Genomic DNA, 17,130 nt, shown 5'->3' on the forward strand with positions numbered 1-17,130 from the left:
TAGTTGGAGTACAGGACAAATTATAAAGTAAGTTATACAGGATAATTGCAGGACATATTTTGAACAGTAAGGTAAACTTGGTATAATGAGGTGGGTTTTTTTTTCTTGGATTTCATTAGATTTACATGACAAGATCCTATATAGGATACTGAGATTGCTGACAACCAAATAGGAGCAATACAATATCTTGAGCAGCAGGTAAATTGCGGGAGGGGTCTAATAGATAATCACTCAGACAGCAAGACCCCGGGTAAATATCCCACGGGATATCTGCATTTTAAGAGATTTATTTCATTTAGAGATGGGCACGGTCAGGTAATAGAGGTGTCTTTTCTCCCCCATAGCACTTTTGCAGATTATACATCATTTTAGATTTTGGGTCGCCTTCTGAATACTGAATATAAAGAAGTAACAATTGAGTGGTCAGACAACACACTGGGGTGAAGTAGAATTATGAAAGGTGAGCAATACAGCCATTTTCAGCTTGCTTAAACATGTTAGGTGGCAGTATATGGATGCTGATGTTGATGAATATGATCAATTTGTGTTTAAATTGTTTCTCGAGATTTCTAGATTGTCAGGTTGCAATGGACAATTGACAATAAGAGTTAAATATGATAACAGTAAAATGTGCTCACGTTGCGCAATAGCTGAAGAGGACATATATTATTTATCATTATGGTCAGATTACGAAGTGTGTATACATGTTTTCTTTTTTATTAATAAGACCAATTTTTTGATTATTGTCTGTATATGTTTTCTCGCAGCCCTGAGGACGTCCCAACACGGGACGAAACGTGTTGGCTGTAGAAATTGTACTGTGAATCATGAAAATTTGTCTAAAAGAATAAAAGAAATCAATGAAAAACTGAGACGACGTCTCTATGGAATAAGAATTATCGTGAATGTTTTGTTAAATACATTTAGTCTTGTGCATGTTTTATTAGTACACTCCTTCCTAATTCTTTCAAATGTAACTTGGTTGTGGGAGGCTGGCGGTACCTCTGAAGGGGGTTGAGCGTAATTAATAGATAATATTTCGTAAAATTGCCCTGTAGTGTGACCAAACTAGCAACCCCCACATCGCCAAATTTGCGTCAGTAGTCTGTAACTTATGCCCCGCAATGCACTACTTATGACCTCACACATTACATCACTCATGACATGGTCAGTGACTTCAATGATGACATATCAAATTACATATATATATTCCAACACTCCTTCACCAGGAAGAATGACGACGCCACATGTAGATACTCAAAGATGTTAATGTCATGCCACTATCAAACGCGTTTTGGCTGTAACCAGCTCACCGATGCAGAGGCGCTATTACAAACAGTCTTTTAACTCTTTCATTTACCACGTGCATTGCTTGTTTTGTGAAAAAAGTGAAAACAGACTGGTAGTTCTATTTATTGTAAATCATTTACATTCATTTCCCAGCAGATACTCAGTAATTTATCTCATGCAATTCTCTACAATCATTGGCGTAATATACAAAAACTGCATGATGAATTTGCAGTTCACAACATACTGCTGCAGTATTATCTATTATGTATATGTTTCACATTCGATTTTGATAGTACTTTGCCGCTTACACATATTTCAACCCTATTGGGTATATCAATCATCATTTTGCTTTAGACTCTGATAGTCAATAAAATTAATATGTTCATCAATAGCAAATAGAAGCAACTCATTCAGCCTGTAAACATAATGCACGTCAATGCGGTTATGTGATTAAGCCCCAGTAGGCATTAGCATGCAAATGTAACATTTTGTACACCCCATCTGCTCAACCGGTCTAAAAAGTGCAATATATTTGTGTTCTGTGTTGTTTAAAGTCAAGCTTGCATGTTAAAACCAACTTATAGGGAAACAAGAGGTTAATTTCAGTATCATATGACTGTGATGATTTTTATAATGAGTATGTAAATCCTCTTCCATATTGAGGCCACCCAGGGTCTTTGTGTCGAGCTCTTTAATGTTGCGGGATTCTAATTTCCTCAACTATTTTTCTCTGTTGCCCCCCCCCCTGATGTTGGAGACCACTACGTCTATTACATAGTATAACAAGTCTATTGTATAACTGTTATGGAATGCTTCAAAATTACGTGCCACTGGATAGGTTTTATCACCATTTCTTATGGCATGTAAATGTAGCAGTATACGCTTATGTACTTCCAAAATTGTGCTACCCACGTAGAAATGTGTGCAAGCGTCAAAGTACTATCAAAATCGATTGCGAAACATATACAAAATAGATAATACTGCAGCGGTATTTTGTGAACTACAAATTAATTGTACAGTTTTTGTATATTGCACAAATACTTGTGGAGAATAGCATGAGATACATTACTGAGTTTCTGCTGGGAAATGAATTTAAATGATTTACAATAATAAGTATAAGAGTAGGACAACCAGTCTGTTTTCACTTTTTTCACGAAACAAGCAATGAACGTGGTAAATGAAAGGGTTAAAAGGCTGTTTGCAATGGCACCTAGGCATCGGTGAGCAAGACTGACTGCAGTCGAAATACGTTCAATGGTGGTCTGACATTCCAATCTTTGAGTATCTACAAGTGGTGTTGTCATGCTTTCTGGTGAAGGAGTGTTGGAATTGTTACGGACCTTTTCTTGTGAGGTCCATTAAGACGATGCGCCCTTCATTCAGGAGAAGCGGTGGCACGCAACAAGAGTACAGGTGGAAGAATATATGTATACATATGTATAAAACTGAGGGCACTGTCTCCTCAATGCCTCATTGGGATCATTTGGAAATAATTAATGAAAATTAAAGCCAAATAAAATGTTGTGTCTTACTTACCTTATTTTACTAAGATTTTAATTTCATGAAATGTTGGGGTGGGGTCCAGCGAGTAACTTAGAGGCACTTATAACTCCTCTAAGTGGCGCATCAGTAAATCTAGTATGCACATAACCATCACAGAGATGCTACGAAGATCCATCAATTTACTGGAAACAAAATACTTGTGACTATGGTCGTAGAGATCTGTCAAATCTATACTAGACCCAGTGTATCTGAACAGATACTTTAAGTAAATACTTGCTCCACAAAGATACACAAAGCAAAAGTCAGTAATCCAAGCCAACACTAGTTATCAGTTACAATGCTCATAAGTTGACAACTCAGGCAGATCTCACACACATATGTAACGTTGTGCAAAATTGCAAATGTTGCTCTTGTGACCTCTCCAAACTGTCACAAACACTACTATTATTAGCAACAGTTCGGAAAGTTTTCTGCATGTGGGGTTTTACATTAGAATGAGGACTTTCACATGTCTTTTAGATTGATTTGTGAGAAATAAGGTCACTAACATCAATCCCGGTTCAAAATCATGAGGTAAACGATTTTAAAGCAAGCTCATGAGAAAATAGCGCATCCATTTTGCAAGTGCACAGAGTAGGAAATTGTGACACTCTAGAAACTACATGTAGGCAAATAATCAGATAAATCAGAATAATCAGATAAAACACAAGACTTTGATTGGGTAATAAATAATAAATAAAACAATACTACGCATTTCATCAATTGCCACTATAATAAATTATATTCACGTTTATAAAGAGATCCAACCTGTGATGATGTGCAGAGCATATCACAATCTAAAATCAAACTTGTAAATTTTCCTTGAACGTTTCTTTTAGATTGTATGAGTCTCAAGATCCATGTAGCATAATATCAAATATTAAGTTTACATGAATATTGGTTCGTTTTCACGTTTGAAATGGGATCTATATCTGGAACACCGACAGCATGATCTAATATTGGATACATGCTGGAATTATTGAGGCACTTCCGATGAAATAAAAGTAGGGCGGCGTTCACTACCAAATGTAAATGCACAGCAGGAGGTAACAAAAGCTTGTGTCTCTCCAGTACTTTACTTGACAAACACAAGTCCTATGGAAAGATCAGATATGTTATCTAGAAAGCTCGTGGGAGAAAGGCTACAGCTACAACTATTTAATATGAAGCAAAAATAAAAGGACTCATACAGGGCGGAAAGCGTCAATATCTTTTTCAGCCTTCTTCCGCTCTTCCACTGCTTCTTCGAACCGCTTCTTTATAGATTCCAGCTGTTCTGCCACTCCAGATTTTGCTGCCAAGGACATGTCCTAGGAAATAATAAGAGTAAAGTGCTGTTATCACATTGTTTTATTATTATTATGCTTGTGTGCCTCTACTCCACATACAAAGAAAACTCAAGAGCTGCAGGCAGGCACAGGAGCGTGTGTATATGGAATTATAGACACAATACGATTACAAACACTTCTTTGCATGACATGTGAAAGAATTACAAATAAAAGAATGGCATACAACGAGCAATGCATCAAACTGGTGAATTTCCACCAAGCAGAGAGTATCGATGGGAACAGCATGCCTGCAATCATGATGGCATAGCATGCAAGGGTGTAAAGCAGGGCCCTTCCGCTTTTGTGGCACAGAGGCCTGCCCCCTACCCATCAGGGGCGTCCAAACCCTACAAAGGGGCCCCATTCACCCAAGGCTAATGAATATCTGTGAGTAGTTAGTTAAATATCTTTATTCGATTTCATTTTAAAATCATAAAAGCACATACATGTTCAATACATTTATCGGTACAACCTAATGCAATAGTGGGGGAGGGTGGAGAAAGCAAATTCCACATCAGGTGTGCCTAGAAAAATAAACTGTTTGATAGATTGTGCCTAGCACCTTCCCCTCTTCCATCATTTCTAATAACATCCCCATTACCCTTCCTGATATGAGGAACTGTAGGCTTAGCAATAGCAATCAGTTTACTATAGTGCTTGCATTTTGGGTTTGCTAAAGTGCCTAGCGCTTACACTTTTAAAACACCCCAAGAAAAATCATAATAAAACTGAGATATATATAGAATAAAATCACACTTAATATTGGAATTATTTTCAGTTTTTTCAATGGTTGCTACATTAGTGTGTCCCCAGAGTTTCGCACCATAGAGGGCGGCTCCTAGCCCCTTAACTTGATATACCTGGATAACAGGGATCAATGGTCTATAAATAGACTTCCTTAGTTTTTTTAACTAGAGCCATCCGCACGTGCTGCAGAGAAAACTGACTTTTCAATAATTGTGGTGACCATGAGAGTGTGTTTGAGGGCCTAAATTGTTTAACCTCTTCTAACACAGTTGAGCCCAATTTTATAATACGGTTGAAGGACTTGTGCCGGTTAAAAACCATGAATTTTGTTTTTTATGTGTTAATTTCTAATCCATGGTCTGAACAAGCCCTCCCAAACTTGTCCACTAGATATTGAAGCCACATTGGTGTGCCTGAAATGAGTAGGGTATCGTCTATAAATAGCAAGGCAGACACCTCTTGGCCTGCAAGCTTCAGGGGGTCACCCCTACAGCCTGTTAGCGTTCTGATCAAGCCGTTTAAATAAAGCGTAAAAAGAGTTGGTGCAAGAACGCACCCTTGACTCACTCCGTGACTCACCCCTATCTGATTTGTGAGCCCGCCTTCCTCCCCCATCTAATTTGGGCATAGTTATTGGTATGCAATCTCATAATAATTTGTAGGAGGTTTATTGGGATTCCCAATTGATTCAGAACTACCCATAGTTTCCTCGTGGCACTAGATCGAAAGTGGCACAGAGATCCACAAATACCATGTATATTAATGTGTCCATCCCAATTGTCGTATATTCCCACAGGATGAGAAGGAAGCGAAGCACCTGTTCTAGGGTGCATGTCTTCCCTCTGAATCCTGACTGCCGGGGTGACAGTAAATCCCCTTCCCTTATCCAATCGTTAATTCTTCCTAACAGTTGGTGGCAGAATATTTTTGGGGTGATGTCAATAAGGCTTATGGGCCTTTAGTTTTACGGGTTTCTTTTGTCGCCCTTTTTGTAGATCGGCACCCAGCCAAGAATCTGGAATTTCTGCCCCTTATAGTATGGCATTATATGTGAAATTGAGAATGACACTCCATATTTCGGATTCAGATAGATATAGATCCCCTGGAATTAGATCTAAGCCTGGGAATTTCTCCCTCCATGTAGTTGTGATTGCTTCCAGGGTTTCATCTATGGTGAAGGATAAGCAACCATGGTCTGCTCCTACATTAAAGGGCTTAGCGGACATAACATCATTATCCGCTGGCCCTAAATATAATTTAGAAAAATGATCTTTCCACGTCGGTGGGAGAATGTGGAAGTTCTCTTCCACAACCAAGCTTCTCGTCCCTTTTGCTAATAGGTGCCAGAATTCTTTACTATTTTTCATCTGCGCTGCGACTAATAGGACTTGCCATAGACCTATATGCCAGTTCCTATGTGCGCCATTTTGTACGTTTTTATAGGCTTTCCTTCACATGACTATAAGGTCTCTCTGGCCGGTCTTAACTGCTCCCATCAGTGCTTGCAGCCCTAATTTGCAGTTCTCATCGAACCACTCATTTGTTTTGTTCCTAATCTTCCCCCTTCCACTATATGCTTTATAAACAAAATGTGTTTATGTTATTGACCAGGGCTTTAAATGTGTCCACCTGAGCTTGCTCTTCCACGTTATTAGTATCTACAGTCTTTAGCGTGTCACTGACTATGGTGTAAATCTGTGCCAGAGTTTCTGCATTGTTCTGTATTTGTGGCCATTTGATCCTCTTCCTATTGTTACTGGTGACAATACAATTGAGAGATTTGGGTTGAGTGGTAAGTTGGAGTGAACAAGAAGGATCTTTTAATTCCAGAGAGATAGCAATGTGGTCGCTATCATCTCTGCCTATCACCCACATGTCCACTAGACTTATCCATAGATGGACATCAATCAGGAAATAGTTTATCCTGGTTTTACTATTTACTCTCTTGTATGTATATGATATAGTCTACAGTCAGAGGAGAAGTGACCATTCACAGCCCTCAACCTATGTTTATAGGTGAACGATGCTACTTGAAGAGCTACTTTCACATTCTTCCCCAGTTTTTCGTGACTCAGTGAAGGATTCCCTAGTTCAGAGTCCTCCTTGTCAGTGATGCCTTTAGTTACTTCGAGAGGCTCGAATGTTGTATTTAAGTCCCCAGCTACGATTAAATGATGGTGCACCCTATCTGCCTCAAGAAAGTTGTCTAGGTTTACTATAGTTGAGGAGTCTTAGTGTTGAGAGGTGAATCAGTTATAGACATTTACCAATAAGATTGACCTGTTGGTGTTGGTGTCTTTAATGATAATGGCCAATAAATTGGGGCTATCTAGTTCCCGTTTTTTTATATGGACCCCCTTCTTATTTTTGTCCAGATTATTAACCCGCTTGCTGGACGGCCTTCTTTGATGGAGTGGCTTCTATGCTGTGGTTTGTGAAATCCCCTCCATGTATTTTGATCACAGCCCAGGTCTCTTGAAATAGGCAAATATCATGGCTGTCTATTAGCCTTCCCCAGTCTTCGCAGACAACCTTAGACTTAAGCCCTGCTAGGTTCCAAGATAACAGTCTTAGTTTCCTGTTAAGTGTAGGGGGTGAGTGATGTTCCCTTACCTCGTAAAGTGCTAATCAAGTCATTGGCTGGGGTTGTGTAGGTGTTTGAGTTGAGGACTGTCCCCTCTCAGCGTTAGTGGCATGAGCCCAAGGTAAGTCTTTTGGTATCTGTTAGCAATTACCTTCTTGTGCTAAAGTTAACAAAGCGCTGTGAGGGAACAATTCCACTGCCTGTCAAGTAGATTTGATTGTCAGAACTGGCTGGGAGTTGATGTTAGCGAAGTTATCTGGTTGTCTCACCTGAACCGGTTAGTGAGGGAAGATGAATTTGGGGGAGAGAACTTGGACTTGAACTGGCTCTGCGTGTTGTTCGGGGGTAGTGAGCATTGCCCTAAATTAACTAGCCCCTTTACTAAATCGCTGGAAACCGAATCCAGTGTAATATGGTCTGAGTCTTTATTTGTTGGGCAACGTTCCACTCTTAATATGTCTGATCTTATAATTGTGCAACACTGCCTCACCTGTCTTATCCAGTGGATAGCATTATTAACCAAGGAGCCCCTGGATTCACCTGAAGCATTTGTCAATTTGGGTACGTTTGTCATAAACACCCTGGTGCTAGGCCCAATGGGTATTATGATATTCTCATTCTGGCTTCCATGCCTTCTAGATCTTTCCTCTAGTTCGCTATGACCCAAACTCTCTTGACACTGTATTCAACTATGTTTCCTCAAAGTATCTTTCATATGTAGGCTGGCTATGCCACCATTGGAGCCTCCTTGTGTTCCTCTCAATGAACTTCCAAAGGGGCCCTCATTACCCATCGCCTCTCCTCGGACATGCACTCCGCCCTGATGGTATCCCAGTTTAAATGAACTATGGTGCCTTAACGAAATAATGGACAAGCTCCCAAACTTTTTCCACCTCCTTTGCGCAAACTTCTGCTCGCCCTCCTTTGAAGAGCCGCTATCTGAAATCTCGCTTGCCCAAAAAGCAGCTTGCCTGCCAGTCTGAAAAACTCTGACACCACGACGGTCCACGAGGCACGGCCATCGCCGACATCGCGATCGCCGACAGGGATTGTAGTAAGGAGACACAAGAAAAACAGGAGGTGTGGTGGGAAGAAGGGTCTTTTATACCTTAAAAAAATATTATTATTAAGTGGGATTGGTGGCTGGACAGGCGAGAGGCCTCATATGTTAAAGGCTGCAAAGCAAGGTGAATGGACGAGGAGGTAACAAATACTTCTAAGTAGACAGCAGGCCTGCAGTGTTAAATGCAACAAGCATGGGGCAGCAAAGCAGGTCCAACACAGCCCCATCTTCCTAGCAACAATACTATCCTGCACATAAAGTGACGTTTTGTCGGTGTGTATATTCACCAGTAAATTCAGTAGAAATATGTGTGAGGATTATATGGAATCTGAAGGAGAAAGAGCGTGTACATCTGAAAAATGCTATGAAGGTAACTAACTTGCACTTCTAATAGTACATACTTCCCACACATTCTGGTTCTGAAAGACTAACTCCCAAACCAACACACAGATCATAAACTGGGATGTGTGAAGAAGATGCAGTGAATTTCACCTCTACCTTAAACTGGGAAATTCAGAAGGACTTCTCACCCAAAATGAGCTTCCAGTGGTAACGTGGAATGAAAGCACAGATGTAGGAAAAGTAGCAGCTTAGTAGATTGATAAAGGGGCACCCCTCTGGAAACAGAGTTGCTTCAGTGATAAAGCCCTCTGGAACCTGTCTAGTAAGGTCATAAACAATATCTAATGCACATCACAATACATTGCAATACTGTCTGCTTGAATAGTGGTCTCCCATTCTAAGATCCAGAGTTACCAATAGTTGGGCATCCTCCCCAAAGCTCCTTTGTCTGAATAGATAAAAGCCCCTTTTTAATTATAACTCTATAGTCTCTCCTCCAACCTGGACAGGCATTAGGGAGGATAAACACTAGTAAGTTGATTTGTTTGTGAGAGAGAAAGCTCAGGTATACTATCATGGTCAAATCCAAAGAGTAGATTTGTGATTAGAAATTTTGAGAAAACATTTGAGGCACACTTATGACACAAGCAAAAGTGATCCCCACTCAAAAATAATTTTGAATAACAGTGGGTACTGTAAAGAAATATAATTTGTCTGGCATAATCTTGACAAGCAGCCTTTAACTATGCCTAATTCATGGCCTTCCCAGCTGCAAAACAATGACTATGGAACATGTCCGTCTGATGAAACTAACATACGAAATGTCTCCAAAAGCTTGAAAAATAATTCTGGTAGGTCGTCTGTAAAATGACATCAAAACTTGATATCATAGCCTTTCATGTGCCATTTCCAGTGGCAGCTGGTGATGTTTGAAAGTGGTAAGGCATAATACTTGCCCTGAATGACAGACTGCAAGCGATGTGAGCCTCACATCTTCAAGGAGGGTTTACATGGTGGGTGAGGTGTTTCTCCCGTAAGAAACGTTTAAAAAACTGGGGTCGAAGAGTGAATTTTAAAAGACACTTTTCAAACAAACTTGTTAAAAAGCCAGAGGGCACTTCTGAAATTTTCCATCACTTACCACTAGCTGACTTCATTTTTTTTTCTAAATTTGCCACAGGTCACCAACCACAGTATGTTAAGCCTTAGGTCCCATGTAGACGTTTGCCCTCTATGTTGATGAAATGTCAGGGTATGGAATTCCTATCGCCCGATGCCCAGGACATATTGTTTGGGGTCAAGGACAACAAGCTTTCAAGTTTATTTTGTCATTGGGACAAGTAGCACCAACCTTCTGCAGCACATGCCCTATGGCAACCAATTTACAGTACCTCATTATGGAGCAGGGATGGGAATTGTCTGCAATTGAGGTAATATTTGTATCCCTACGTTAATGCTGTTCAAACGTATACTTATGGTTCATTAATGCAAAGCTTTTATTATTAGGGTGAGGACTCTAAATACATGTTGTAAGCTTGGACTGCACTACTGAAAGTGGTTCCAGAAAAAAAATGCGTACACACATTTGCAAATGTAACAATATAAGGCTATGTATAATGCTCCCAGAATGCCCTCTGATGAGATGCAAATATATTCAGAATTTGAAAGCAACATTGCCAATTATTTGCTTTCAAAATAAAATGTACACAAAAGAATGCAACTAGTAAAGAAATTGTAGGTATAAATTCTTTGAAGCATCATTCAACCTCTGACCAACCTTGGTCCTCTGTGACTTGCAACAAAAGGTTGACATCAGGTAAGTTCTGCAAAAGGTACAACAGCAGGCACATGCACACTGCACGGGTGTCTTTCCAAATTGTCTGATTTGCCTAAACCCTCGTGCATAGCGAGGGTCAAAGATTCTAAATGTACAGTGACTGCATAGTTAGAAAAAAAAGAAGGTAAGATTTGAGATGGGGAAAGGGCCGCAAAGCCCTAATTAAGGAACTGCCCCAGTCCATTTCTGACGACTGAGGATCCCAAGGTTCCGGTGAAATGACTAACGCCATCACCTTAAAAAGGAGGTTCCTCTTTAGTGGAAGACTCCTTCAAGTGAGAGTTTCCACAGAACCATAGAATCAAAGTGACATACCAATCAATTTTAACCATAGCATTCAGCCTTCCTCCATTGAGGGATTTTGACATTCATCATGAAGACTGAGGACTGAGGGCCTGATTTAAATGGTTGTGGTGTATATACTACGTCACAACAGTGACAGTGTATACCTAGAGTCAACATTACGGTCCGCCCACCCAATTTAAATACGGGGGGCCTTCGGTTTAGCTACAGCAGTGACTACTCTGTCATTGCCACAGAAAAACCTCTCCAACAGCCCGACGAAGTAAGGGCCGTCGGAGAAATAGGTACACCTCCCTACCCCCCCCCTACATGTCACCCCACCCAATGAAGATAGGGGGACATGTAGCCATTTTTATTGCTCTCCGTCACCACCAGGCAAACTCTGGTGGTGAGGGACAGTAAAAACCGAATAATGCCCCCTGCCACTGGAGAGGACTCCCATGATGAGGGGAGCATTGCTTTTTATATTTTCAAAAAGAAAATCCTATTTTTTTTAAACAAAAAAAAAATGCTGTTTGGTGCAAGGTTGCGTCATACTGAAGCAGCCCTGCACCAAAGCGCGTATTGCATTGACAGGTACCGCCGTGACAGCAATTCCTGCCAATGCTTTATAAATGACCGACAGCTAGGCGGTCATTTATTATTTCAGCGGTTGGGGCCTCTACCAGAGCAACGGAGGTATTTATTCCATCGCCCTACTGAAACAAAGGCCCAACCGCTGAGATATAAATGAGGCCCTAAGTCAGAAGGTACAAATGTTAACTGGGACCCACACCATCACGTTCAGCTTGATATGTCAACTAGCACCAGGTCATCCTCACCCCATAGGATAACAATGACTATTAAATGCCCACAAGGTTTTCTAAAGGCACTGCTTACCATTTCTTTAGAATTAATCATTTTATTGTGTGGAAGTATGGTGACGAGTACACAGCTTAGCTGCCTACATCAGGGTGCCGGCAGAGCCAAAAATGCTTAGAAATACACAGCGTTCAAGTCTACATCCCGGAGGACGACCCAGTGAAGAATTGAAGCATTCGTTAACATTTAGTGCACCCGGCGAAGAAACCACTTTTATAAAGGATCAACAAAACAAAGAAATGACCCACTCCCCCACCCACCCTCCACCCTCCCTCTGCATCAGTCCGAGCCCTACCTAAGTGACCTTGCTATGGACGCCTATTACAGTATTCAATTATCTGGCAACCTTATCTGTGGATAAGCCGTGTGGTTCTATTGGGATAAGCTGCAAAATATGCAAATATTTCAAACATGTTACTTCTCTCATATCTCTGGTAAGAATCTGCAAGTAAGGGGCCCATAACTTCGGGAATTCGTTGCCTTTCCTCTCTATGCTAAGCGATAGATGCTCCATGGCCAAAAGTTGCCATAGGCGGTGGATCCAGTCTCGAGGTTTAGGGACTCTCAAAGACCCCCATTGCACTAAGAGCACCTGTCGCGCAGCAAGCAATGCCATTGCGATCTGTCTGCCCCTCAGTGACTTCAGCGGGAAGAACTTCGGGTGGGGAAGACCCAGTAGAGTGTGTTCAAGAATCCTTGTCAATGTAATCTGGAAGGCTGCATCGATATCATCAATGATCGCTGACCAATATCGCACCAGTTTCGGGCAGTGCCAAAGTAAGTGAGCTATGGGAACCAGTTAGATCACACCCCGCCTGCAGAGGTCTTTCTTGGACTTGTCCCAACCGTGAACGTGCTCCGGCGTATAATACCAGTAAGTAACCACTTTGTATGTAGATTCCGCTCCTGCTGTGTTGTATGCAGTGTGATATGTTCGGTAAAAAATGTGGTCCCACTCTTTAGGTGATAAGGGCTTCCCAAGCTCGGTCTCCCACCTTACTTGCGCTTTCGCACGGTGTCCTTCCGGTTGTGTAGTGATCATGGGGTAGAGTTCAGATATGAGTTTGTGATCACCTTTTTTACAAACCAGCCACTTTTGGAAGGAAGTCAGGGGACGAGAAATTAGGGGAAAGTTCTCAGCTCTTGTAACCCAGTGTGCAATTTGTGCGTAGTGGAAGGCATCAGAATCAGTATCAAAAAGGGAGCCCACCCTCTTGCACCCCTCTTCGCTCCAGCAACGAGCGTCCTGGCTAAAAGTTGGGATTATCTACATTAGGGGACATGGGAGAAGGAAATGTGGTCAAACCCTTCAGGCCTGCCAGTCGATCCCATACCTTAAGTGTTGGGGATGTGACCGGAGATGAGTACAGCCCCCTTGCTCGATGCTTACGAGGGAGCCATAGTTCTCGGCCACTGATTGGTCCATGAAGTTCCAATGTTTGCTGGACAGGGGCCTATGCCATTCAACAATGTAGCGAAGGCATGTCACTTGGTAACAAGCGCCTACCAGCAGGAAGCCTAGCCCTTCCTGTGCCTTGGAGGAAGCAATGTGCGCAAGCGAGAGGCGAGGTTTCTTATTCTCCCATATAAATTTATTGAGTAGCCCTTGCAATTTCTGAAGCGTGCCTGGCGGTGGGGCCAAAGATAGCATTTGGAAGATGTAAAGGATGCGTGGGAGCACTGTTATCGTCACCGCCGCTATCCTCCTGTACCACGCCAACTTGAGGCGCGACCAGGCAGCCAGCGCCTTGGTCGTTTGCTCCATCAGCATGGTGTAGTTGAGGGAGACCGTTTTAGCAATGGACGAGGTTAGTCGAAGGCCCAGGTAAGTAATGTCTGTGGGCACCCAGTAGAACGCAAAGTCTTGTTGTAGATCCAGAACCTCATTCTCTGGTATAGAGATGTTGAGAATCTGTGACTTTAAGAAGTTAACCTTGAACCCTGCAACATTCCCAAAAGCAGTGAGCTCCTGAGTCAGGGCCTGCAACGTCAGCCGGGGTTGGGTGACCGAAAGGATGACGTCATCAGCATACTAACTAATTTTATGTGTGTCAGCTCCAAATTTGAGGCCGATGTCAGGATTTGTCCGAATGCGCTGGGCGAAAGGCTCCATATAGAGTGCAAATAAAAGTGGGGATGAGGGGCAGCCCTGACGCGTTCCCCTGGCGCATGGGAAGAGGGTCGATTTACATCCATTAACCCGCACCGAGGCTGTGGGGGAGGTCTACAAACAATGGACTCATCGTATAAAATTATTACCGAAACCGAACGTGTGCATCACCGCGAACAAGTACTCCCAGTTGACAGGGTCAAAGGCTTTCGCCGGGTCGATCGAGAGTAGGAGGGCCTGTGTCCGCAAGCGATGTACGAGATCTATGAGATGCAGCAGTCATTTAGAATTGTCACTCCCTTGTCGAGTCGGTATAAAAACCGATTGGTCCGGGTCTACGATATCAGCCATAAGGGGGTAAGGCGTAAAGCTAAAATGCCCGCAAAAAATTTTGCATCGATGTTAAGGAGCGAGATTGGTCGGTATGACACGCATTCTTTGGGCTCTTTCCCAGGTTTCAGGATAACAGAAATTGCTGCTTCAGCCATTGCAGGCGTCACTTCCCCGGTATCCAGGAAATCATTAAAAATCTGTGTTAAAAAGGGAGCCAGCTCCACACAAAATGTTTTATAAAACACGGCCGGGAAGCAATCCAGACCCGGTGACTTTGCTACCTTCAACCTCGAAATCGCCAATATGACCCATTCTATGCGAATGGCTGCTTCTAAATTATCAGCCGAAGATTTGAGTAAGGGCGATATATCGCAGCAGCCCAGGTATGTCTCTGGGCTGTGCAGGAGGGTATCTCCCTTGGCATAGAGACGCCAATAAAAATTACGAAAGGGGGAGGAGCTACGCTAGCAAACAAGATGGCCGCTTAAGCTCCCGGCTCCGTCGACCTCCGTCTTTAGCTGGATAAGCCTGTCATATATCCTGATTTCACGCCCAACCTCCGTATGGATGAAGCGTTGCAGAGCCTGATGGTGCAATCCCAGGACGTTTACCGGCTCGATTGACGGAGTTATATCGTGTTTCATTTCTCAGCCTAGCCCAGCTTGTGAGCCGGGGCCTCGAGTACTGGCCCAGCCGGGTTTCAGTTGAACAACATCGGCCGTGGGACTCAGGCAGGGTCCGGTCTCTCGCAGTGGAGGTTATCCTTGCCCGATCTAGATGGCGGTCATGTGATCTGGTTGACAATGAAGGAGCGGTGACAAGACACGTCTGTGGCTGTGGGCAGGGGTCCCTGTCCCGGAGGCCCGTCTTGCTGCCTCCCGGGATCGACGGGTTGGGGTCCTCGCTCGCGGTAGCGGAGTACAGATCGCTGAATTGATAAGTCGCCCTCTGTTGCCGTCCGCTCTTGCCTGTTCCCCCGGAGACACCCGGCCCTCTGAAATCGAAATCGAACGAGAGCAGATGGGTTGGACGAAGTGTGTGCCGTCGCTGAGGACTGTATTGGCCGCCATCGGGGCACTTCACTCGCAAGTGGAAGCCATCGTCCACAAAATGATCGCTGCAGTTGAGACTGGGCGTTTGAGACCGGGCTCTGATCCCTTACAAGATCTGAAACGAGCTGAGTTCCCCATGATGCACATCTTAACGGTGGATGAGTGCCCCGTGCAGAAAGAAGAATTGATGCCCTCGGTCAGTGTTTGAATAAATACTTGCGAACTCGAGACTTCGGAAAGATCGCTGCACCCAACATTGCTACCGATTGAGATGGAACCACTCGATTCTCCACTCCTGGAGACCTCCATTAGTGACTTTTGGATCGAGTTAACATCTTTTCCCTCTCATGCAGTTTCACTACGTTTTCGGAGGGAGCAATATCGAGACTTACTTAGTACTTCTGTGCGATTGGGGTTCTTAAAGATCTAACATTTTTTACTTGTTCCAGTCGCAATTTTTTTGAACTCCTTAGGCACTTTGACTCTCCTGTTACTGCGGTGGTTCTACCGGTAGGAGTTCGCATGAAAGATCGGAAGGGCCAGGGATGAGCTTGACTGTCTGGGTCCGATATTATGACTTCAATGGACACAGGATTTGCTACCATTATTGATGCGGGAGGCTGGGCGGTATTCACAACTTCCCCTGTTTGGTTTTGCCAGTATCTCCTAAAAGTTTTTTGATTATAACGCAGGGGTCGTTTGTTTCTGGCGGGGGGGGAGGGGAGACCGGGAGCCTGTATGAAGACTTCCTCCTCCACTTTACTATTTTTGGTAATTAGTTAGATGGGGCGACAGGCACACTGCTAGTTGGGGTTAGGCGAAAGCCATATGCAGGGGTGCAGGGAGGGGGAGGTGTGTTTTTGTATTGTCTTTGTTTTGTTTTTATGTTTCATAATCCGATTCATATCCTGATATTGGGTGCCTTCCTGAGGGGTTATCCTGCTTGGTGGGTAGACGGGTCCTAGGGGTGGTTGTGTTTACGAGATTTTCTACAATGTATTGCCTTTAATTGCTGAAAGCTGGTAGCGATCGTTGTTTTGCCCACTGTTCTATCGTGTTACGCTTACCAGCCACTCGAAATTTTCGTATTTTTCGAAATCCTGTTCCTAAGGGTGGTGGACTCGTGAATAATGTCGATAAGGTTGGACTGATATTTATTGTATTTTATACGATCGCACGCCATTTCCATCTTGAGATTCAGCTTTCACCTTGGGGATTATCCGTCTATTACTCGCCATATGTTTGTATAATTGTTGCTTACTCCATGATGTAAGGCATTTGCCGTTGGTTTTTCTTGTTTATTCAATAATAAAAAGATTTATAAAAAAAAAACAAATTACTAAAGGAGTCAACGATAGGGGCATCTGTGGTGTGTTCCACCCCGCTCTGGTCCCGTATGGAATGGATTGCGGACATCTGCGCCTGCGCTCGTGATCTGTGTGCTAGCATTTTACCACATTTATCCCCACGAAGGTAGAATTTGTGTTGCAGCAGCAGGAGAGCATGCTCAGCCCTATCTAGGTCTAGGTGTTTCAGCATTCGCCGCCGGTTTTCTAGTTCCCTCCATACCCTCAGAGACCCAGTCTGTTTATGGACCGCCTCCAGTTCTCCCACCTCTCTTTCTAATTCTGCGCGCTTCTCTCTGCGTAAATTCGACAATTATGCCGCAACCGCGAAGAATTCGCCCCGTACCACCAACTTCAGAGCCTCCCATACTGCAGCGGGGGATGTATCCCCC

The 17,130-nt window shown here is 43.2% G+C and overlaps 1 protein-coding gene across 1 annotated transcript in view; it reads right to left on the reverse strand.

The window, feature by feature from the left end:
* Positions 1–17,130, reverse strand: part of LOC144761507 (desmin-like) — an 89,618-nt gene that overhangs the window by 41,804 nt on the left and 30,684 nt on the right. Inside the window, exon 4 of the mRNA XM_078646839.1 lies at positions 4,023–4,142. Within this exon, the coding sequence (XP_078502965.1) occupies positions 4,023–4,142 (120 nt within the window). The remainder of the gene's footprint in view (positions 1–4,022; positions 4,143–17,130) is intronic.

Source organism: Lissotriton helveticus, chromosome 6 (assembly GCF_964261635.1).
Source record: "Lissotriton helveticus chromosome 6, aLisHel1.1, whole genome shotgun sequence".
NCBI lineage: Eukaryota > Metazoa > Chordata > Amphibia > Caudata > Salamandridae > Lissotriton > Lissotriton helveticus.